Source organism: Nesoenas mayeri, assembly GCF_963082525.1.
Source record: "Nesoenas mayeri genome assembly, chromosome: 1".
Lineage (NCBI taxonomy): Eukaryota > Metazoa > Chordata > Aves > Columbiformes > Columbidae > Nesoenas > Nesoenas mayeri.
Genome location: NC_137541.1, coordinates 151,531 through 174,420, shown reverse-complemented (window position 1 = coordinate 174,420; position 22,890 = coordinate 151,531). Strand labels below are relative to the sequence as shown.

The 22,890-nt window shown below is 53.0% G+C and overlaps 1 protein-coding gene across 1 annotated transcript in view; it reads right to left on the bottom strand.

Annotated features, from left to right (window-relative positions):
• The window catches only part of GOLGB1 (golgin B1), a 61,079-nt gene that overhangs the window by 26,781 nt on the left and 11,408 nt on the right, over nucleotides 1-22,890 (bottom strand). Inside the window, exons 9-19 of the mRNA XM_080358096.1 lie at nucleotides 22,761-22,852; nucleotides 22,382-22,478; nucleotides 19,932-20,545; nucleotides 12,439-18,179; nucleotides 9,457-11,407; nucleotides 8,393-8,571; nucleotides 7,131-7,287; nucleotides 5,904-6,035; nucleotides 2,308-2,460; nucleotides 2,073-2,170; nucleotides 1,280-1,414 (exon numbers count right to left, since the gene is read on the bottom strand). Of these exons, the coding sequence (XP_080214222.1) occupies nucleotides 1,280-1,414; nucleotides 2,073-2,170; nucleotides 2,308-2,460; nucleotides 5,904-6,035; nucleotides 7,131-7,287; nucleotides 8,393-8,571; nucleotides 9,457-11,407; nucleotides 12,439-18,179; nucleotides 19,932-20,545; nucleotides 22,382-22,478; nucleotides 22,761-22,852 (9,349 nt within the window). The remainder of the gene's footprint in view (nucleotides 1-1,279; nucleotides 1,415-2,072; nucleotides 2,171-2,307; nucleotides 2,461-5,903; nucleotides 6,036-7,130; nucleotides 7,288-8,392; nucleotides 8,572-9,456; nucleotides 11,408-12,438; nucleotides 18,180-19,931; nucleotides 20,546-22,381; nucleotides 22,479-22,760; nucleotides 22,853-22,890) is intronic.

The following is a 22,890-nucleotide window of genomic DNA, read 5'->3' as shown; positions in this document are numbered from 1 at the left end:
GGATGGGCTGGCCCGGCCAGCAGGACCCTCCTTTCCCAACGTGAGTGTGGCGGCACCAGGGCAGGGCAGGACAGGGGCAGGGGCAGGGGCAGGGGCAGGGACAGGGGCAGGGGCAGGGGCAGGGGCAGGGGCAGGGGCAGGGGCAGGGCAGGGGCAGGGGCAGGGGCAGGGGCAGGGGCAGGGGCAGGGAGCGACAGGGGCAGCGAGCGACAGGGGCAGCGAGCGACAGGGGCAGCGAGCGACAGGGGCAGCGAGCGACAGGGGCAGCGAGCGACAGGGGCAGCGAGCGACAGGGGCAGCGAGCGGCAGGGGCAGGGGCAGCGGCAGGGGCAGCGGCAGGGGCAGCGACAGGGGCAGCGACAGGGGCAGCGACAGGGGCAGCGACAGGGGCAGCGACAGCGACAGGGCAGGCTCTGCTCTCCCTGCACGTTGTACTCCCAGTGCCCAAGCCATAGAGAAAGTGACGCCCCCATCCCGCTCGATGAGCGATGACCACCTCTCTCCAGCAGAGCGAGACCCCAGCGGTGGGCAGCGGAGACGCTGCTCGCCTGAGTTAGATCCCCTCACTCATAATATTCTTGTGCTGTTTTTTCTTTGAGTCTTTCAGGAATTTTAAACACTTTAACTTAACTGAGGTCTCTGTGTTTTACATGAGAGCTTTCCAGTGAAATTTCCTAGTGTGTGACTTGGAAGACGCTAGGGCAGAAGATTTAACTGTGTATTTTAAATTCTATGAATTATTTTGGAAGCCAGCCCTGGTCTCAATAGCACTGGTTCTTGCTGTTTTCTAGTGGCAGATGTTCCAGATTGCCAAGATACGGTTAAGGGACGAGCGCAGAAGCAGCACCGTCCACCTCCAGGCGAGCACCCGTCGGTGAGATCAGCTGCAGGATCTCACCGGCGTCGATGCTGCACGTGCCTGAGCTGTGCGGCAATTACTAAGGAACTTCATCCAGAGTTCTTCCACACAGACCTTCTTTTCAGATGAACCATGATGTGTGTCAGAAGAAAGGCATTGTTTTTATGTAGAAGAATCCAATAGTGAGCTTTACTTCAACCGAGATACACAGTGTATTGGGTATAAATGGCAAGGTTTCGGTAACAGGGATCTGCAGAGGTCCCTTCCAGCCCCAACCGTTCTGTGGTTCTGAAACAGACACAGTGTAGCCGTTTCTGTGCCCCCAGTGCCATTGGCAGAGGATTCAATGAAGCGCAGATGAACAAGGAACGCGGGTCACCGTACTGCAGTGACCCCGCGGGTCCGCTCGCGCTCCCTCACCTCCTGAGCTGGTCCTGTGCCGCACAGAGCGCCTCCTCTGCAGCAAGACGACGGTCCCGTTCTTCCTCCAGCTGCTCCTCCAGGTACCTCAGATCCTGCTTCGTGCTGCTATGTAAGTGTTCGGTTTCAGACAGCCTGTCAGAAAATAACCAAGTGTATGTCAAAAAAGGGCTAATTAACAGACTATTTTGTTTCTATTATATTCAATGATGCTGTATGGGAACAGATTCCAATTCCGTTCCACTTCACACAGAAGGCCTAGTTATCTTTTACAAATATATTTAAACTAATTGGAAAGCAAGAAAGCAGATAAATCTCTTGAAGCTTCTGTGTCACATCAGGAAGGAGTTCCTTGGCTCTATCGTCCCTGGCCCCACCTTCTGAAAATGATTTTGAAAGGGTACACGGAGTCATGTGCTAGATCTCAGTTCCAGAAGGCTACGAGGAACCATTCGCTAGGTCTCAACTCCAGACTTTCTCAGGCTAATGACCTTGAGACCAGGACTGTCGATATACCTAAGCAGTTACGGAGGATGCAACCCATCAAATCAAAGATGCTAATTTGGCTGGTGACGGTCAACTGGAATTGCTGCCGCATGGTGTCTCTTCAGTTCTTGGAGCTCTGACCAAAGAGATAACTAACAACAGCTGTCAAGTGCCTGTGACAGTCCCTCCACTTCTGCAAGGTCCGAGTCTGGAACTGAGCTCTTCCAACTCTGTGACACAGACTAACAGGACTAGGCTCAGCAGTGGCCCAAGGAGCACTCAGCACTGACGCCCCATCCCTCTTTACCTCAGCTGCAGCTCCTGCAGTTCTGGTGTGTAACTGCCGCTCTGAGGCTCGTTCTTCTCTTGGGGCGCTCCTGGGGCAGTGTCTGTTGCAAACAGCTCCTGAAAGAGGCAACAATGCGGGGCAGGTTGCACTGAACGAAGAGACAGGGCAGCTGTAACGCTGCCCAGCCAGTGCAGCCCTCTGCAGTGAGGTTTCCCGTCACTCACACCAGGAAGCCCGGGAAGCCCGCCCTTACCGTGCCCTGCTCTGCAGGCTGCAGCTCCCGGAGCTCCCTCTGCAGCAGCAGGCGGCTCAGCGCCTCGCTGCGGTGCCGCTGGCTCTCGCCGCTCCGGCCGCCGCCGCGCAGCTGCAGGGACAGCGCGTTTTTCTCCTCGAAGACCTGGGAGAGCTGCGGAGAGAACACAACCGCTGGGAACTCGTGTTTCTGTGGAAGCGAGACTGTTCTCTGTGTAACTGAGAGTAAGAGTCCTGTAGAGAACATGGGAACTGCCACACTGCACTTGCTAACATCCAAAAACCAGTGACAATCTCCAACAGTAGCTTGTGGCTAAGGTCTCAGGAGTCCAAAAGCATCAACACGATGTACAGAATGACACGCTTCCAAAACAAGATTTCTGAAGTGCCGAGATTGACCTAAACCTTTCAGAAATACTGTCAGTAAATCATGATTTTATATTCTTGCTTGCTTCTTGAATGCAACACTTTCTGAAGACTGCTAAATCCTGAGTCCTCCATTTCAACGTGGGAATCAGACTGCCTGTGATTTGGCACTGAAACGCACTTTTTCAAGATCACCAGCGTGCCTTCCCGAGTCTGGAAAGAACTCTCAGCAACAGAAATGAACCTGGGAACCTCTTCATGTAATCTTGCTCTCTGGTCCCTGTGACTGGTCTCCCTCTCTCTCCCCTTCATCCTTTCTCCATTGTCCCCCCAGTCTGTCCTCTCTCTGCCCTTCTCTCGTCCATTCCTCCGCTCCTTCACCCTCCTCCATCCTCCCTCCGGTCCCCTTAGGGACGGGGCACTCAGTTCAGTGGCAGGCAAGTCGCCAGCTCAGACACACTGTCACTGATCCTCCTGAGGACGATCCACACGTGGCTGGAGTGTCCCCCGCCCACCCAGTCCAGCTGTGCCAGCTGTCACCTCTGCCAGGCCCCTGCGCACCCCAGTCTGCTCACTGCAGGGAGAGCAGAGGAACGGGAACGGCCCCAGTGCTGTGCAAGCGCTTTTCAGTGGCAGTTGACACACTGGTGTGTTACCGACACCGCTCCAGTCACAAACCCGTAACAGCGCCCAGGGAACAGCGCCTTTCCTGCTGCGAGGAAATTAACTGCAGCCCAGCCAGCTCCAGCACACGGAGCTTTTAACATCATCACCACGGTATACACATTTGGAAACGGAGCTATGAACCAGACAAATGAACTACCACACAGTCACAAATTGGCTGCACTGCTGGACTCAAAGGCAACAAGAGGTGGTTTAACAGCCAGCAATGATCACAGTACTCCTGGGGCACACATTGCTCCACGCTAAGAGCAATGTAAGGTGTGACACAGAGTATAGCAGCAGCAAATCTGCAGTCAGTACTGAATTTGGGGGAGCCGCTGACATTACAAAGACCAAAATTTCAGTCTAGAGGGACCTTGAGAAACTTTAGGATTGGGCCAGTGTGAGTCCTAAGCTCAGCAAGAAGTGTAAAACTGCGCCTGAAGCAAAACCCGTGTGCCGGTACGGGGCGGGACGAGGCTGCCGAGGCAGCGGCTCTGCTGGGGACCAGCAGTCCCAGCCGCGCACCAGGAGCACGTCCTCGCCGTGACCGCGGCGCCCGGGAGAGGCACGGACTGAGGGCCTTACCGACGCCAGGCAGAGCGGGCAACGGGACTGCGCCTGCGCTACTGCGACTGGAACTAGGGCTCATTTTCAGCTGCGGAGGTCCCAGGTGCCTGGACCTGTGCAAATGTGACACCCATCCACAAGAAGGGCAGGAGGAGGATGTGGGGAACTACAAAGGTAGGCAGCGTGACTTTGGTGCCAGGGAAGGCCATGGAGTAGATCATCTTGAATGTCATCACACAGCACGTACAGGACAACCAGGCGATCAGCACGGGTTTATAAAAGACGGGTCCTCCTTGACCAACCTGATCTCCTTCTATGACAAGGTGATCTGCCTAGTGGATGAGGAAAAGGCCATGGATGTTGTCTACCGGGACGTCAGTAAAGCCTTGGTGCTGTTCCTGCCAGCATCTCCTGCAGAAACTGGCTGCTTATGGCCCGGAGGAGCGAACTGTTCGGTGGGTAAAGAACCGGCTGGAGGGCCGGGACGGAGCTGTGCTGAACGGAGCCCAATCCAGCTGGTGGCCCGTCACGAGTGGTGTCCCCAGGGCTCAGCACTGGGGACAGTTCTGTTTAACATCTGTATCAATGACCTGGATGAGGGCATCGAGTGCACGCTCAGTCAGTTTGCAGATGACACCAAGCTGGGTGGCAGCGTTGACCTGCTGGAGGGTGGGGAGGCCACACGGAGGGACCTGGACCAGCTGGATCGAGGGGCTGAGGCCAATTGTCTGAGGTTCAACAGGGTCCTGCACTGGGTCACAACAACCCCATGGACGCTGTAGCTGGGGAACAGCGGCTGGAAAATGCCCTGGGGGTGTTGGTGACAGCGGCTGAACATGAGCCAGCGTGTGCCCAGGTGGCCAAGAGGCCACAGCACCCTGGCTGGTGCCAGCACTGGTGTGGCCAGCAGGCCCAGGGCAGTGATGTCCCTGTGCTGGGACCTGGGGAGGACAAACCATGAATCCTGGGGGCAGTTTTGGACCCCTCATGCCAAGAAAAGCCTTGAGGTGCTGGAGCGAGTGGAGAGAAGGGAACGGAGCTGGTTTTGTGAGGTTTTGTGCGGAGCGGCTGAGGGAACTGGGGCTGTTAAGTCTCGGGGAGGGCAGGCAGAGGGGAGACATCGCTGTCCACAGCTGCCCAAAAGGAGGTTCTAGCGAGGCGGGTGCCAGTCTCCTTTCCCAGGTAACAAGTGACAGGGTGACAGCAAACGGCCTCAGGCTGTGCCGGGGGAAGTTTAGATTCAATGTTATGAAAAACTCTTCACCAAATGGTTGTCAGGCATTGGAACAGGCTGCCCAGGGAGCGGTTGAGTCACCATCCCTGGAGGGGTTTGAAAAGACGTGCGGACGTGGCACTCAGGGACATGGCCTAGTGGTGGACTTGGCAGCGTGATGTTCACGGTTTGACTCGGTAATCTTCAGCGTGTTTTCTGGTGCTAAAATGGACACAGAAATGGGAAGGAGTCCAGGAAAAGGCTGCTGAGATCATCAAGTGCCTGGAGCACATGGCGCCTGTGAGAGCTGGGCTGCTTCAGCCTGCTAAAGGGTCATTTTAAAATAGCTTACAATTAAATTAAAGGGAGTCATAAAACAGACAGAGCCAAACTTTTTCTGATGGGGCAGAAAATACAAAAAGGGGTCACAGCCACATATTGTGGGTTGCAAGAGTCAGACAGGACATTAAGGAAAGCATCTGCATTAACAGTGCAGAGCAGCACTGGGAAAGGCCCAGAGAGGCTCTGGCATCTCCATTCTTCAGCGCTCAGCTGGGAAAGCTGAGACTGACCTGGTCTGATGTTGGCGACAGTGCTGCTCTGAGCAGCAGAGGGTGTGCTAGATCATCTCCACAAGTCTCTTCTGACCATCATTTTTGGGTTTGTGTTACTCTACTAATGCCCACAAGAACAGAACGGTCCACTCCTGCTCCCTCAGCCACATTCAAGCCTCCCCACATCCCTCACCCCAGACTCCGCAAGCCGGTGTGAGATACAATCAGTACCTTGCTGTTCAGTTGCTGGATTCTGAGCTCTTTTTGGTGCAGTTCTTTCAGGCTGTCACTCAGCTGGGCTTGGAGATGTTTCCTTTCTGTTTCTATGCTTGACAAGTCGCCTCTCAGAACTTCTGCAGAAATCTGCCGGGGAAGGGACAATGAAAGACGCTGCACACACGACAGCCCCTCTCACATCAGCCCTCTCTGCTCAGCATTGGTCAAAGCCCAACATTATTCACAGGTCTGGAGGTTGATCTGCTCAAGCAAAACATAAAATGGCAAACAAACAGAAATAGCCATCTGGGCTTTTAGGAGAGATCCCTGAACCTGCACATACAATGGAGTGGGTCCTTCTCAACAGTTGTGTTAAAGCTGCCTGCAATACAGGAAGGAAAAAATGTATGAATGAGAACAAGAAAAACAAACAAAACCCAAAGCAATGTCCACGCTGCTCTCATGCGACACAGACTAAAAGGTCAGCACAGGAGCATTCTCCTGGAAAGCATCACCTGCACATTGTTATAGCTTTTTCTTTGCAAGTATGCATATGTGTGTCAGAGAAAAGGGCAGATTTCCTCCCTCTCCACTGACACAGGAGCTTCGCACTGGAACGTTACAGACACGGACAGGAAGGTCCTGTCCTTGCTCACAACGCAATGGGTCGTACACGCAGCAGTCCCTCCTCACACCGAGCAGAACACTCCGGGTACTCCGCTCCACTCTTAGGACTGTGATACATGGGGAAGGAGGCAGAGAGTGCAATGTTCAATCCTCAGCCTTTCTAGGCTGGAGTCAGGATTGCAGACCCTTGTCGTGGTAAAAACAGCAATAAAAACTCAATAGGAAACTCAAAAATTAGAACGTGACATTAAAAGGAAAACTAAATCAGAAGATCTGAGATTCAAATACAGTGCAAGAAGCAATTCTAAAATAGCCAGCAAGACCTGAAAAGTTCCATAGTGACTGGAAGAACTAAGGTGCCAGAAGCCCTGTCTCTCCCGCTGTCTCTCTAAAACATGAGGAACCGTGAGCTACTGGAAGAGCACATATGGGCATGTCAGAGCTCTCCCGAGGTTTTCAGTGGCTCAAGTGGCGTTGCTGCTATAGCCCTCGGAATCCTCACATCAAAACCCGATACTGCAACCTGTACAAGCTGGATACAAGCGACACACGCTGCTTTGACTGAATTTCACACCGCACACTTCCAGGCAGTAAAGGAACCGTACGTGCCCCCACCTTCGCCGGGCGCGGCTCCGCGGCAGCCTGGGACCCGCCGAGGGGTGCGCTCACTTCCTGCACGATGCCCCGCAAACGGCTCAGCCGCTCGTCCTGCTCCGCCGGGCGCTGCTCCTTCACGGCGCTGTCCTGCCTCCCCCAGGCCGCCTTCTCTCGTCTGCCCAGAACCGCACAAAGGAAACAACCAGAAAGTTACCGGTGTCACTTATGATATCCAGGTCAGAACACGCTGAGGATGATTCTATTTCCTATCATTACTCCATACCAGAAAACAAGGTTTATAACTAAACCAGAACAAAACAACCCACTTAGGTGCACGAACCTAAAAGGCAGGTTTAAGGAAGTATTCTCTATTCGGCTCGGCACTGCAGATTGTTCAACGCTCATACTTTTGGTACCCCGGACATTGTTTCGACCTTGCTGTACAGAGCATTTTGTCAAGCAAGTCATTGCCAATGCCACTTGCCATTGTAACGTTGTCACTGCCTCAGTCAGATGTGCACCAGGACCACAACATGGATCCCAACGTGCAAATGTGAGGCCTTGGCTTCATTTACAGTTCAGAAGCCAAACAGGAGATAGAGAAAACTCGTCAGCTGCTTCAGACTGCAGGAGATCTGAGGCTGGCTGGTCAGGCTGGCGGGGAGGGAGGAGGGACACGGGTTTTGTCACTCTGGACAAGAACCAGCTGTTCTTCTTCCCACAACAGCCCCGCGCCTCTCGCCCGGGTTCAGCCGTTCCAGATGATCCCTGGAGCGCCTGGAAGGGTCTTCCCTGTTTTTACAGCAGAGCACGTTTGTCTGACCAGTTTTAGTCCAGCTGGAGATGGCGATTTACTAGACTTGACTTACAGACTTTTTAAAAATAGAAGACATAAAGCAAGTGAAACAGAGGACTAGACAGTCACAGAGAATCTTCTCAACAGTGACATCAGTGCCATAATAAAGGGTGTTCATCATCTGGAATGTAGAGTTCTGTAAGCATATACACAAGCTCCAATACAAGAAACAGCCTAAGTTTCCTATCAAATAGATAATATCTTTACCACTGGGTAAAGGAAATAAAAGGCCATGGATCTATTTCACACAGGCGTTTCCGTCCAACACGCGGGGCGGACACCCCTCACCGCGGGGCCGAGGCGCGGTGACGCGGTGACGTGGTGACACGGTGACAGCTGGCGGGTGCCCAGGGATTCCTGCTCTTTGAATGAAAGAAATGGCACTTTTGCGTCCCCGAGGCAGTGAGGAAACAGCAATGCTCACCTGAGCTGCTGGAGCTCCTGCTGGCAGGAAACACTCTCGCGCCTCAGCTGCTCGTGCAGACGGCGCTGCTCCTCCGCGTCCCGCCGACATTCCTGCAGCTGTGCTTTTAAGCGAGAATTTTCAGCGGATTCTACCCCAACCAGTATGTATTGCTGCTGCAGATTCTTCAGCTCTCTCACCTTGAATTAAAGCGAAATATCAGAGTGTGTGACAACTGAGCAAGCGGCTGGCTTACTGCTTCTCCGTGCTTAAGAGCATTTCTCACTGTGGCATGTGCAGAAAAAAGCCACATTCAGACAGAGAAACTCTAAATGGAGTCAGTGATTACAGCCGCCTACTGAAAACTGCCCAGAAATAGAAAACCTCAGAGAATTCTATTGTCAATGAGCAGTGAGCTTTGAGACCTTCTGTGAGGGTTTAATATACATTAACAAAAAGAGTATCATATTTTAAATCAAGTCAAACAAGATAAACCACCCTGCAAAGCTAACAATAAAACCACAGTTTCCTGCGTCAGAGAAGGTACCACGCGCGGCACTCTGAGCGCACGGGAGGGAATGGAGCAGGCCCACCAGAGCGGAGGCCGCTGGGAGGCGGCTCCACTGCCTGTGGAAGGTCACGGTGACCGTGAGGGGCGCCTGCAGACTGGAAGAAATCAAATGTCGTCCCTGCCTACAAGAAGGGAAGGAGGAGGAACTGGGGACCTGCGAGCTGGTCGGCCTCATCTCCATCACGGGAAAGCGATGGAGCAACGAACTCTGGAAACCATTTCCAGAGACATGGAAAAAGGTTGTCCAGTGAAGCTGTGGAATAGCCACCAATGGAGACAACAAATATCTGAGAGGACGCTGCCCTGGGCACCTACTCAGCTGACCCTCTCTGAGCAGGAGGGCTGGGCTAGAAGATCCCCACAAGTCCCTTCCAACCTCAACTACTCTGTGAAGACAGTGATCTGTGTTTCACGCTGCAAATACCAGATCTAAGTGTGCTGAATTTTAAGATCTGAAGATCCAAATCTCCTATGGGGCTTTAAGTAAGAGCAGGAAGAGAGAACAAGGACTTACCACTCTGTCTCTGTCATCCTGCAAGGAGGACAGTGCCTTCTTCAGACTCTGCACCTCCGAAGGAGCAGCGGGAGCGCCCCCTTCTCCTTGCTGCTTCCCTTCGTGCACTTCGCGCGTTCGGCCCCGTTCCCGCAGCAGGCGGTCTCGCTCGTCCTGGAGGCTCCCCATCGCCCTGGAGAAAGACGCGAGCTGGGAGGAAGCGCCCTGCAGCTCCGAGGACAAACGGAGCAGCTCACCGTCTTTGGCTCTGAGCTGCTGGCGAAGCTCCTCAACCCGGGCCAAGAGACCTCTTTCATCAGCGGCTTTCTGCAGTTCCGTGAGCTCAGATCTCACCTTATCCCGGTCCCTGGCAGTGGAATGTTGCTCCTCTTGGAGCTGAATCACCTGTTTCTGAAGACTCTGCACCAGGGACTTTTGTTCCTCTAGGTCTGCAGAGTATTTATGTTTCAAACCACGCAGCTCTTCATTGGCCTGGTCGCGGCTATCCTGAAGAGAGCTCATGGACTTCCCGAAAGACTGAATTTGAGCTCTGAGATCTTTGTTTTCATCTGTGACCGCAAGAAATTTCTGTTCCATTTCCATCAAGTCCCGTGCCAGCTCTGCTACTCTCTCTTCTGCTGTTTCTGTCTCGTTCCTCATTATCCCTGCATCGTGATGCAGGTGCTTCAGCTCCTTTCGCAGCCTGTCCTCCGCCTCTCCCACCCTCTTGGCTGCGTCCCTTTGAACACGCGCTAATTCTGCCTCCAGCTCCGTTACCCTTTTCTGCGAGAGGGAAAGCTCACGACCCAGTTCTTGCGTCTCTTCCTCTCGGGCCTTCAGCTGCGCTTGACACTCCGCGACAGGACCCCCCTCACGTAGCGCTGTCACCTCGCCCTGCGCCCGAGACAGGGAGGACGTCAGGGTGTCGATCTCCTCGGACATTCTGGCTTTATCCCCCGCCAGCGCTTCCACGCGCTCCCGGAGACCATCCTGCGCGCGCTCAGACTCCCTCAGCTGGGCCTCTGCCGTTGCCTTCTCCTTCTCCAGAGCCTGGATGCGCTGAAGCTGCGTCTTGAGAAGTTGTTTCTGCTGGGAGTCCTTGATCGAAATGACCTGGTTCAGGTCTTCTCTATACCGCACCAGCTCCGCGTTCAGCTTGGCGTTCTCAGAGTTGAGGTCGTCCATCCGGCTGTGGAAACTCCTGATCTCTTCCTTGAGCTTATTGTTTTCGGCAGCGGACTCTTGAATTAACTGGTCTTTTTCCAAGATGATAACGAGATGACGTTCCTCAAGTTGCTTGTAGTCTCTCAGTACGCGGTCTCTGTCATCTTGCAAAGACGACATGGCCTTGGTGAAGGAGTCCAGCTGTGCCTTCTGCTGCTTACTTTCTTCTCTGCTTATCTGCATCTTTTCAGTGAGACGATCAAGCTTGTCAAGAAATGTGTTCTTCTCATTTTCCAAGGCTTTTTTATCTTCTTCCTCCTTACTGAGCCTCTGCTCCAGCTCCTTCATCTCTTCAGAATGTTGCTGCTGTAACTCAGATAGAGCAGCCATAACCGCTTCTTCCTTGGCAGACAGCAAACTAACGATCTTCTGATCCTTGGCACTGGTTTCTTCATGCAGCTTATTGGTTAGGTCCTTGGAAGCTTGCAGATCAGCCTGAAGCTGTTCGCAGCTGAACCTGAGGTTCTGGATGCTGGTCTCTTGCTGCCTAACGGTGGCTGCCAGCTCCTCCCTGTCCAGCTCACAGCTGGTGAGGCAGTTCTGCGAGTCCGCCAGCTGCTCCCTCAGGCCGCCCATGTCCCGCTCCAGCCTGTGCCGCTCGTGCTGGCACTCGCTGTGCAGCTGCCGAGAGGCGTCCAGCTGAGCCAGCAGCTCCTGCTTCTCCTCCTGCAGCGCTCCACACGTCTGCTGGTGACGCTGAATCTCCCTCCGGGACTCAGACTCCCGCTCCTCCTTGTCGAGTTCCAGCCTGAAAGCAGAGAAGAGAAAGTCAGTTACAAATCAATGAAGAATATCAGTATCCAAAAATCACAGCAATCGTTTTCATTGATTATTCTAATTCAGAAGAGCCACAAAATTAGTTTTACTTTAAGAAAGCAAACTGGAAATACCCAGATGATCAGTTTTCCCTCAATTTAAAATTCAAGGCATGTTTTGAAGTCCTGACTGCGGGGAGTGGTGCTGGGGGAATGTACTTGAAAAGCTGTCCAGTGAGATATATCTTTATATCAGTATTGAAAACATGGAGGGGGTTAAACACTGAATGTTGCAACCTGTTCACTAAAATACTACTATTCTCTCACTCACTGTAACTAACAACGAGTCACTGTTCTCCCGCGCTTGATGTCCATCTCAGGTTCCAGCACGCATTTTGATCACGAACTTTAAAGAACCATTTTCCTCATGCACGAACAGTGTGGTTCTGGAGTTTAAATTCCCAGATGTACCTTTTGGTACAGCTCCATTTTCCCTCAAAATCAATTTTGGGATGAAACTGGAATTAAGTACCCAATGCTCTCTTGATTTGCCAAGTTTAATTTCTGAATGCAACGATGTTACGCAAAAGCGCCTGTTTCAAATTTCAAATGAATAACGACTCCAGGTAGTACTCGGGTGGCTACTGCTTGTCACAGGGAGCAGATTCAGCGCAGGCACCCCAGGGATGGGAAGGAGGAATATTTTACTGTGTTAATCTCTCTGTACCCTGTACAGAGACAAACAGACAGTAACTCCCCACACATACCTCCAAACATCTTTTCTATCCAAATGTCGGTGATCCAGGAGATGAGCCTTACACTTATGGCTGTATTAGGAAGGCTAATTATGCTCTCCGTTTTATGCATTCACTAGTCTTGCCAAACACACATCACAGCATATTTACCTATCCAAAACTCTTCCTTTCGGGTACACAAAAGAAAAGGGGAATCCTCGCTCACCTCTGGCTGCTGCCTCGGCAAAGGGAAATACAAGAATACCAGCCGAGCCGTTATCACCTTTTACCTGGATATGTGAGTCTGAAGCTCTTCCACACGCACGGCCATCTGCTTCACCTGGTCCTTCAGCACAACGCAGGCGTCCTCTTTCAAACGGATTTCTTCCTCCTTCTTTTGAATAGCCTCTGAGAACGTCTTCTCCCAGGCCTTTGACTGGTCTATCACCCTGTCCCTGTCGTCCTGCAGGGCAGACATGCTCCCGGAGAAGGCTGCGAGCTGCGCCAGCGTTTTGTTGAGGCTGCCTTCCAGTTCCTTGGCCTCTTGATCCTTCGTCTTCAAGGAGCCCTGAAGATCACCAAGCATGGCTTCCAGAAGGTCCTTCTCCCTCTGCAAAGCTGCCAGCTTTTCTTCCATGTTTTTAATTGCCTTCAAGTGCTTGTCTTTCTCCTGTTCCAGTCTCCTCTCTAAGTCCTCCTCCTTTTTCTTCATCTGAACTCTAACATTCTCCCTGCTTGCCTGCAGCTCTCCCCTCACCCTCAGGCTCTCGGCTGCCACCCTGGCTGCCTCGCCCTGGGTGTCATCCAGCGCCTCCCTGCACAGCGCCAGCTCCGCCCGCGCCCGCCGCGCGTCTTCAGCTGCTCTGGCTGAAGCCGCCCTGGCCGCCTCCAGCTCCTTCTGCGACTCACTCTGCACAAACTCCAGAGCCTTGACGGTTCTTTCCAAGCTACTGTTCTTCTCCTGGCCTTTAATGCAGTCCTTCTGCAGCTGCCGGATCTCCTGCTGTTTCTGTTTCAGCAGCTCCTGGAGCTCCTTTACATGTGTGCTGTCTCCTCTCCAGCTGCATTGTAGCTTTTCTACAAGTTCCCTTTGCTTTTCTGAACTTGCTTTGCTTTCCTCTTTTGCCATCTGACATTTCTTCTCCTCCTCCAGCTCATGCATCATTCTCTGCAGACTCTGAAGCTCACGTTTCAGCTCCTCGTTTTTAATCTGGAAGTCTGTTGCATCTTGCTGATAGTTGCCAATACTCCCATTAAGTTCCGCCAGCTGATTCATGAGCCTTTCTTCCAAATCGTCCTTCTCAGCCTCCAGCGTGTTCTTCAGTTCTGTCATCCTAACAAGGTCATCTTTGGTTTTTTGGACCGTTTGTTCCATCTTTGCTACTGTGTCCTTAAGAGCATCCAGCTCACGGACCTTCTCTTCCATCTGGGTCTCTAAAGCCCTTTTGTCACCCGTTAAAGCCTCGACACACGCGCGCATGTCCCGCAGCTGCTGCCCGGAGTGCCCCTCGTGCTCCTGCCACCCCGTGGTCTCAGCGCTCTGCCGCGCGGGGGAGCCGGGACCCTCCCCAGGGCCGCCGGGACCCTCGCCGGGACCCTCGCCGGGGCCGCCGGAACCCTCCCCGGGGCCGCCGGGACCCTCCCCGGGGCCGCCGCCTTCACCTGCCGTCCGCTCCAGCTCCGCAGCAGGACACTCTGCTCTAAACCTCACATCCACTCCATTCTGAGCCCCCTCCATTGGTGACGCTGTGTCAACTGCCCCGTTTGTTTCTTCCCCTCTTGTCTTCTGAGCAACATACTTGTCCACCAGCTCTCTGCTTTCCTTCAGCTCAGATTCTGTTAACTGCAAACGACACTTCAAGTCTGCGATCTCGTGAGTAAGAGACTCCTTTTCAGCCATCGCTGTGTCAAGCTGAGCAGAGAGAGACTGGTAATCCCTGCCCGAGCTCTCCGGACCTTCCTCCAGGCCGGTGCTGGTGAGGACATCTCCAGCCCTGCGCTGCTCCCCATCTGTGAAGCGCAACTCTGCTCGAAGCTTCTCATTCTCCTCCTCTAGCTCCAGGATCTTCTGCTGCTTTGATTTGGCAAATTTCCGCATTTTCTCCTTCATCCCATCAATCTCCTGTCCCGCCTCCTGTAACTGCTTATCCGTTTCCTCTTTTTCTGCTTCTACACTTTTCAGCTTAATGAAGATTTCCTGCTTTTCCTGCCTGGCGGCCTCCAGAACGCGCTGAATCCGCTCCGCCTCGTCACTCACGTTCTCATATGACTGCAGAAGAGTTTCATACTCTTTCTGGAGCTCCCTGTGTTTCTCGTGCCACTCAGAGCTCTCAGCGGCTTGAGAGCACTTCAGGGACTCCATCTCCGTCTCCAGCTTCTCCTTCTCGGCAACGGCCCTGTCCAGACTGACCGTCAGGTCTTCACAGCATCCAGCAAGGTTCCGATTTTCCGTTAGTGCTTTATCAACTTCTGCAATAAGTTTTTCTCGCTCTTCAGTAAGGCTCGCTAGCTTTTCTGTTAAAGTATCCGTTTCTTTAACATGGCCACATATTTGGCTTTCCATATCTGTCAACCTGACACGAAGATTTTCAATCGTAGCGTTAGCGTCAGCCAGCTCCTCTTTCAGAGCTTTGCTCTCCTTCAGCGCCTCTTTTCTAGAGATAAGCGCAGCCTGCAGTTTTCTCTGCATTTGGTTCTTCTGTTTAGCTGCTTCTGCACCACCATCCTGCTTCTCCTGGATTTCAAGCAACTCTGTTTGCAGCCGCTTGCGTTGCTCCTCGTGCGCCTGAGCCTGCAGCTCCAACTGACCACACAGTCTCTTCACTGCATCCTCTTTTTCCAGCAGCTGTGCCTGCACGTCACTGAGAGCTTCACTCCTCTCCCTTAACTGCAAGTTAAGAAGTTCCACCTCTTCATCCTTTTGGCGCAGAAGCGTTCGCGGCTCCTCCAGGGCGCCCTCTCCGGACGCTTGCGCTCGGCTCTCCTCCACTTGTGTCCGGAGACTCGCTGCCTCGGCTCCAGCTTGGCCAGAGGTTCTCTTCAGCCTTTCTATCTCCACAAACAACTGCTCTATGTGCTCTTGCAAACGAGAGACCAATTCTGATTTGCAAGCAAGTTCGCTCTGCATATGGCTAGCACTATATTCCAATTCCTCTTTCTCCATCCGCAATTTTTCAAGTTTTTTCTCAAACTCTTCCCCAGAAACATCTGCAACTTGTACAGGCTTGTTATTTGTTGTATTTTCTGCTTCCACGGGTGAAGAATCCCACCCGCCCTGATCCTCCCGGGCACGCTCCGCGGGCCCGTTCTGCTCCTGGAGCTGCCTGAGCCGGGCCTGCACGCTCTCCTTCTCCCGGCTCTGCCTCTCGAACCGCTCTTGCAGGACGCTGTACTCGTCCTTCTGCTGCTTCAGCTGTTCTCTGTGATGCCTGTCTTTTTCCTGAGCCTTTTTTATAGTGTCTTTGCGAGACGCCAGGGCTTCCTGAAGCTTTTTCTGAAGCTGTTCTTTCTCTTGCTCAAGGGTTGAAATCCTCTCTTTCAGCACAGACTTTTGGTTTTCTTCAGGATTCATAGCCGCTGAACTGTTTTCTTCATCTTCTTCATAATCTATTGGGCTTTCATTGGTTTCAGTTACTTTGTCAGCAATTGTCCGACTGTCCATGATTTCACCTTTAACTGAGACAACGCTGGTTTTACCATCCAAGCTTCGCCTCATTTCCTCGATCACTGCCTGCAACTGCGCTTCGGTCGTTTCTTTATCCAGCAGGTCCTTGCGGATCCTCTGCAGCTCAGCATCCTTTTCGGAAAGCAGCTGAACTAGATGCTCCTCGCTGGGCTGGCTTTCCAGATCCGCCTCTCTGCTCACCACGCTGCTTGTGTTTTCTTCCCGCTCAGCTTTCTGAGCCGCTGCGGTTTCTGGGTCACGTCCTCTCAGCCGCGCCAGCTCGTCCTGCAGGCTGCCCACCCTCCTCAGGAGCTCCTTCCTGCTGCCCAGCGCCGCCTGCAGCTTCCGCTTCACTCGCTCGTTCTCTCTTTCCAGAAGTTCCAGCTTATTTCCTAGTCCCTCCATTCCTTCGGACGCTGCCCCTGCCCCACGCGGCTGCTCAGACGCCACCCCTGCCCCACGCGGCTGCTCAGACGCCGCCCCTGCCCCACGCGGCTGCTCAGACGCCGCCCCTGCCCCACGCGGCTGCTCAGACGCCTCACATCTCAGAGATGTGTCTTTTGCTTCTACGTTGTGGTCTTTTTCTTCCTGCGCTTTCAATAACAGACTGGTTTGCTCTTTAAGACTCCTCAGCTCATTTCCCAGAGCAAACTTCTCCTCGTTCAGCAGGACCATTTTCTCGGACATGCTGATGCTGATCTCCGTCATCTGTTGGTCCTTCTCCAGTAAGGCCTGTTGCAGGCTCTCGATAGTCCTGGCGTGCCCAGCGACCAGCTGCTGCAGGCTCGCTGCGTCGCGGCTCTTTGAGGCCAAGTGTTGGGAAAGCTCTTCCGTCTCAGCTGTGTTCTTCCTCAGAAGTTGTTCTAGATCGAGTACTTCACGTTCCTTCTTCTCGTTCTGGCTCCTCAGATCTTTTAGTTGCATGTCCTGGTCAGAAAGCTGAAGTTGCGCTTCATCCAAGTCTTTCTGCAAAGCTTCTATTTTTACCTCCTTGGATTTAAACTCATTTTTAAGGCTCTGGATCTGTTCTTTGAGAAGACTGCTCTGACTGTCCGACAGCCTCTGCTTTTCTGAAAGAGCCAGGTTTTCCTCAAGCTGCTTCACTCGCTCTTTCAGTTCTGCTATGGTAGAAAGTTCTTTCATCTGATGCAGGAGCTGATCTCGCTCTTCGGTCAAAACACAAAACGCACTGTCCGAATCCTCTATTTTTTTTCTGTATTCCTCGGCCAACTCATTTAGCCTGTTAATTTCTGCACCTTTTTCTTCTAGATCTTTCTTATAGGATTCTTCCGATTTCTGCAGAATTATTTGCAGTTCTGTAATTCGGTTTTGTAAGTTTATCAGTTCTTGATCTTGAGAGGTGCCCGTCCCCGGTTGCGCTGCAGCGGCTGCTGGCATTGTCCCCGTCCCTGGTTGCGCTGCAGGGGCTGCTGGCATTGCCCCCATCCCTGGTTGCGCTGCAGGGGCTGCTGGCGTTGCCCCCGTCCCCGGTTGCGCTGCAGCGGCTGCTGGCATTGCCCCCGTCCCTGGTTGCGCTGCAGCGGCTGCTGGCATTGTCCCCGTCCCCGGTTGCGCTGCAGCGGCTGCTGGCATTGTCCCCGTCCCCGGTTGCGCTGCAGCGGCTGCTGGCATTGTCCCCGTCCCCGGTTGCGCTGCAGCGGCTGCTGGCATTGTCCCCGTCCCCGGTTGCGCTGCAGGGGCTGCTGGCATTGCCCCCGTCCCTGGTTGCGCTGCAGGGGCTACTGGCGTTGCCCCCGTTCCCGGCTGCGCTGCAGGGGCTGCTGGCATTGCCCCCATCCCTGGTTGCGCTGCAGGGGCTGCTGGCATTGCCCCCGTCCCTGGTTGCGCTGCAGGGGCTGCTGGCATTGCCCCCATCCCTGGTTGCGCTGCAGGGGCTGCTGGCATTGCCCCCGTCCCTGGTTGCGCTGCAGGGGCTGCTGGCGTTGCCCCCGTCCCCGGCTGCGCTGCAGGGGCTGCTGGCATTGCCCCCATGTCCCCCCCGCAGGGGACGGCGCTTCCCTGCGGCGCTTCCTGAAGACCGGTTCTGTGTGCCTGACACACACCAATTTGCTGCAATTCATTTTGTGTATCTGAAGCCTGTTGCTCTTCCCTCTCAAGAAACAGTATCTGGGAATCACCTTCCACCTGGTCATCGGCTCCTCCGGTTTGGCTGCCTGTAGAAGTTCGGCCATTTGGGCCCTTGAGCTGCCTCTTCAGAAAAGTTATTTCTTCTTGGGCTTCTTGCAGTTCCAGCAGCAAAACTGAGAGTTCTTTCTGTTTCTCTGCAGAAATATATTCTAGAATTGCAGGTGGACAACTTTCCTCAGAAAACTGCTCGCTTCCATTGGGAAAGCCATCTGCTCTTGCCTAAAAGAAAAGAACAGGTTTCAACTTTCCTTTGAATCCTGTGAAAGGGACACTTTTGGAGGTACCTGCTTCCCACACTGTGTACTTTAAGGATACCCTTTTCTGAGCTGGCTACTGCAATAAATAGATAAATAGCCTCTCTGAAAATTCCATTTATAAGTTAACACGAACCAAAACTGAATGGCAACATTTCTGGTTAGTTCCCAACACGCATTGTCTTTCACGACAACAAACACTTGGCACCATTAGTGCTACTCCCATGGGAAAAGGTTTGAACCAGAGTACGAGGAGACTACGAGTCAGAACTAAGTAAAGCGTCTCTAAAGCAGCGACTCCCTCCCGCCTCCGCAAGGGCAAGTGAAAAATCTCAGCCCAGCGACGGAACAACTGAAAACAAAGTGAAGTGTTCAGAATTAACACGGGCTGCAGTTACCGAGAGCGTAAGTGCAGGGCACTAGGAGGTCACACAATCGTAAGGAAACGGTCTCCAGCCCCAAGTTCTACAGCACGTTGCCTTTGCAAGCTCCAGTCACCCAAACGGGATGTATGGCGTGCATCCAAATAACCTGCGTACAGGACCCAAACCCCTGAAATGGCTTGATTCACATACATCCTGGCCTAAAGCCACAGGTCAGATGCACAGACAGCAGGACACGGCTGTCCAGGAGTAAATGCTGACAGGCGTGCTGGTGAGCTGGACTCTGTTCATGATTAAGACATTGAAACGGACAATTCCAGGGTTGGATTCACTGACCCATTTTCAACATCCAACTTGGTCCAGCTGAGCCATATGCTAAAGAACCCGTTATCTCCACTGTCTATAAAAGGGCTTTAGAAAACAGCCCCAAGGCTTTTATCTGTCCTTGAAAAGACCATGTGTCCGTGTGTGTCCCCGTGTCTGTGTGTGTCCCCGTGTCCGTGTGTCTGTCCATTGATCTTCCAGCATACTCCTTGACTACCGGCAGGTGGAATGCAGGAGTCTGAAGTCAAGCAGGATGAGCTGGCTCAAAATGCCTTCTCCAGTTCGAACGTGAGTCCCAAATGTCAACTTTTGCCCTAATACTTCAGAGTAATTCATATACTATGAAGTCTCTCTGTTGAGGAGGAATGTACTAGATGAAACCCAGCATCGTCACCATCTGCTGGCAGGCTGGAGCAGAGGGAGCAGTCTGGAAAGAGCCCCAGCCTTGCCCTGAGCCAACAAACAATTCCACAACAGATTCTTAGCACAGATATCCATAGGCAAAGCAGCAGGGGTCTAATCCTGCCTTATTCTCACCCATACACTGACTGCAATGGTACCTGCGGCTGCTCCCGGTGGAAGAGCACAGGACAGTCTGCTTGTGTCCACCTAACACGGAGAGCGCAGCTGCCTCCAGCATGTCAGATCCCCATCGGGGCGCTGGGAATGGACAGGCTCGGCGTGACAGCTGACACTTTGTATTTCCTGAGACTTGCCTCAGCTTACCCTACGGCTTTGCTGAAGGACTAACTCAAAAGAGGCAGAAAAGAGCACGAATATGGATCGGTCGGACCAAGGACACAAGAATTCCGCACAGATAAAGAGAAACGCGGTCTGATAAGAACACAGTACAAGCAGCATTTGAAAGCTATTTCTGTCTTTCATCATTAATCCTGTTAATAATAACCTTCCAAAGAGGATTGTTAAAAAAGGCCATAACAGCTTAGCTGTTTCAAAGTCAGCCCTTGACCTGTTTTAGTTTTACCTTGTTTCAGCTGCTTAAACATTACCTGCTTCGCATGTTCCGTGACCATCGGAGCGTCCCACTGCGGCGCCTGGAGAACACGTTCCGTGACCATCGGAGCGTCCCGCTGCGGCTGCTGGAGAACACGTTCCGTGACCATCGGAGCGTCCCGCTGCGGCGCCTGGAGAACACGTTCCGTGACGATCGGAGCGTCCCGCTGCGGCGCCTGGAGAACACGTTCCGTGACGATCGGAGCGTCCCGCTGCGGCGCCTGGAGAACACGTTCCGTGACCATCGGAGCGTCCCGCTGCGGCTGCTGCAGAACACGTTCCGTGACCATCGGAGCGTCCCGCTGCGGCTGCTGCAGAACACGTTCCGTGACCATCGGAGCGTCCCGCTGCGGCTGCTGCAGAACACGTTCCGTGACCATCGGAGCGTCCCGCTGCGGCTGCTGCAGAACACGTTCCGTGACCATCGGAGCGTCCCGCTGCGGCTGCTGCAGAACACGTTCCGTGACCATCAGAGCGTCCCGCTGCGGCTGCTGGAGAACACGTTCCGTGACCATCGGAGCGTCCCGCTGCGGCTGCTGCAGAACACGTTCCGTGACCATCGGAGCGTCCCGCTGCGGCGCCTGGAGAACACTTTCTAAGTGCGGTGTTTCTGAAACAGTCAAACACAAACAATTCCTCTACAATTAAAACTCTGATTTAGAGAGTGACGATATATTCTCCCAGGAGCTTTAGAGAGCAGGGCGCAGGGCTGTTAGTAGCACGCAGTGGAGATGTGTAACACTGTCACTGGATACTGCATATTGGGGCTTTTTTTTGAGGCAAAGCACCAAAACAACATGTTGTTTTAAGCATTTTTTAGAACAGAACAATTGCTGTTATACAGACTAAAATTAAAGGACAACTGACAGACTTTCAAGCTTTAAGAAACATTTTTATAAAGGAAGGGTAAGAAAGAACTATTGTAGCAAAATTTTCAAATCTCATTTGGATAAAACTGAAATGAGAAAATGTTAAAATTAGAGAAGAATAAAACACTCAAGGGCCACAGCCCAAGTCAAGATGGGTACAAGAACTCAGCTGCTGTTTGACTCGGGATGTTTATACACTCACGTTTCTGTGAACTGACACATAAACACCATTTGTCATAGGTACGTCGCTGTACATGATGGAATGACGGGGTGGGTAGATAAGGGCAGTGGATATCAGCAAGGCCTTCAGCAGTGTCTCCCGTAAAGGCCTCGCAGACAAGCTGTTGATGTACGGGCCGGATGAACAGTCAGTGGGGTGGGTTGACAATCGGCTGAACACCCGGCCGAGAGCCTGGTGACCAGCACCGTCAACTGCAGCTGGACTTGGCAGCGCCCCAGGGTCAATACTGGCCTGTTCAGTGTAGAATCACAGGCTGGTCTGGGTGGGAAGGGACCCCATAGCTCATCTGGCCGCACCCCCACATGGGCAGGGACACCCCCCAGCAGCCCTGGCTGCTCAGAGCCCGTCCAGCCCGGCGCTGAGCACTGCAGGGACGGGGCACCCCCAGCTGCGCTGGGCAGCCTGGGCCAGGCGACCGCCCTCGGGGAGCAGCTCCTTCCTTAGCCCTGAGCTGAATCCCCGCTCCCAGCCTTTCGGGTGTTTCTGCCTTCCCAAGTGTCCACTTCCCCACTCCGTTTGGTGTCATCAGCAAACTGCATCAAAGTACACTTGATTCCATCATTCAGGTCACTGATGAAGATGTCAAACAGTGTTGGGCCCAATATCACCCCCGGGCACCCACTTGTGACAGGCTGCTGGTGTGAAAAGCGGCCGTTTCCCGCCACCCTCTGGGTACGGCCCGTCCGCCAGCCGCCCACCCACAGGGCCGCTGGCCGGGACCGGAGCGCCGTGTGCCCAGGAGGCGGCTGTGGGACGCCGTGCTGAAACCTGGGAGGAACCCGGGTCACCAGCACCCACCACTCGCTGCACATGGACCCAGCACGTTACTTGTCTCGGGAGGCGCTCGGCGTGTCGAGCGCGACGTGCCCGTTGCACCCGTGCTGGTGTTCCCAGTCACTCCTTCAACCAACTTGTGACTGTCCCCGGGGGGATCCGTTCCCTAACTCTTCCCGGGGCTCACGTAAGACTATCGCGATAGACCGCGCATGCACACAAACCACACAATGAGCAGGTCCTACCCACTCTGCCTCATGGCCAAACACCAACCATCGCTCCGTACCACAATCAACACCATGAAGGCAAGCCTGCCATGCACAGCCCCATCTTTTAATCACTCCAGATGATTTACTCATTGGTTTCTATCAGTCTTTTCACTGTCTTAGATTCAAATAGTTCATTTTCCCTTTAGAATTAAAACCTACCTTAGCCACTGGAAAGAATTATATAGTATTTTTGAAGATCTTGACAACAAAAGCATAATGAACCAGTAGCCGCGGACGAGTTCATTATCTAAAAATAGGCAAGAATTCAAAAATAGGTAAGACAATCATGTTACCTTCAATCTTCTGTCCCTCCAAGTTTCCCGTGGGTAGGAGCGAAGTCCCGCTCTGACCTTCCTGATCTATTATTTTTTCCCGTGAAGTTCTCTCATCCTGTTCAAACATAGAACAGCGGGGACAAAGATAAATTTCAGTACAGTTTATACATATACAGTAGTCATTGATCTTTCACGTAACCTTTTAACCAATCAATTGGCAACTTTTACATTACTCAAACTGACTCCTGTTTCTTTCCAGGCTTCCACAACCATAACGTCTGCTGATCAGCTGAGAGCCCATGAGAGCCTTTCTCAAGCAATAACTCATAGAAAAGGAATTCAGATTCAGTTCCCCAACATATGCGAAAATTTCAGGAGACTCATGAGAAGATCATACCTGCTTCTCCAGCTCAGAGACCTGCACTACTGAATGGGACTTCAGCTCCGCCTGACAGCACGTAAATTCTTCAGATTTCTGTACAAGTTCATCTGATGGAGGGGAAAAGGGGAGTTAAGGTGTGTTCTTG